The sequence below is a fragment of the Chaetura pelagica genome, unplaced genomic scaffold (assembly GCF_000747805.2).
Source record: "Chaetura pelagica isolate M959 unplaced genomic scaffold, ChaPel_1.0 scaffold1347, whole genome shotgun sequence".
NCBI lineage: Eukaryota > Metazoa > Chordata > Aves > Apodiformes > Apodidae > Chaetura > Chaetura pelagica.
Window position 1 is genome coordinate 27,686 of NW_009953949.1, and position 307 is coordinate 27,992.

The 307-nt window shown below is 69.7% G+C and overlaps 1 protein-coding gene across 1 annotated transcript in view; it reads left to right on the plus strand.

Moving 5' to 3' along the window:
* The window catches only part of LOC104392413 (chromodomain-helicase-DNA-binding protein 3-like), a gene marked incomplete at both ends in the record, with an annotated part of 29,937 nt that overhangs the window by 27,400 nt on the left and 2,230 nt on the right, over positions 1–307 (plus strand). Inside the window, 1 exon segment of the mRNA XM_010001808.1 lies at positions 13–117. Within this exon segment, the coding sequence (XP_010000110.1) occupies positions 13–117 (105 nt within the window).

The window sequence follows — 307 nt, forward strand, 5'->3', positions numbered from 1 at the left end:
CCCCGTCCCCAGGTGAGGGCAGCGAGGCCGAAGGGCCCTGCAAGGGGGAGGATGAGGAGGGACCCGGTGCCCGGGACCCCCCTGAATCTGAGGGGACCCCAGCCCGTGAGGAGAGAGGTGAGACCCCCCCGGGGGGCACAGGCATCCAGGAGACCCCAGGTGTTCGGATGTTGTTTCCTCCCCCACCCCAGGGGTCCTAGGTGCCCCCCTTGCTACCTTGGGGGACTCAGGCATCCAGGAAAACTCCCTGGGGAACCCAGGCATCCGGGAGACCCCCCCTGCCAGGGGGACCCAGGTGTTCGGGTGC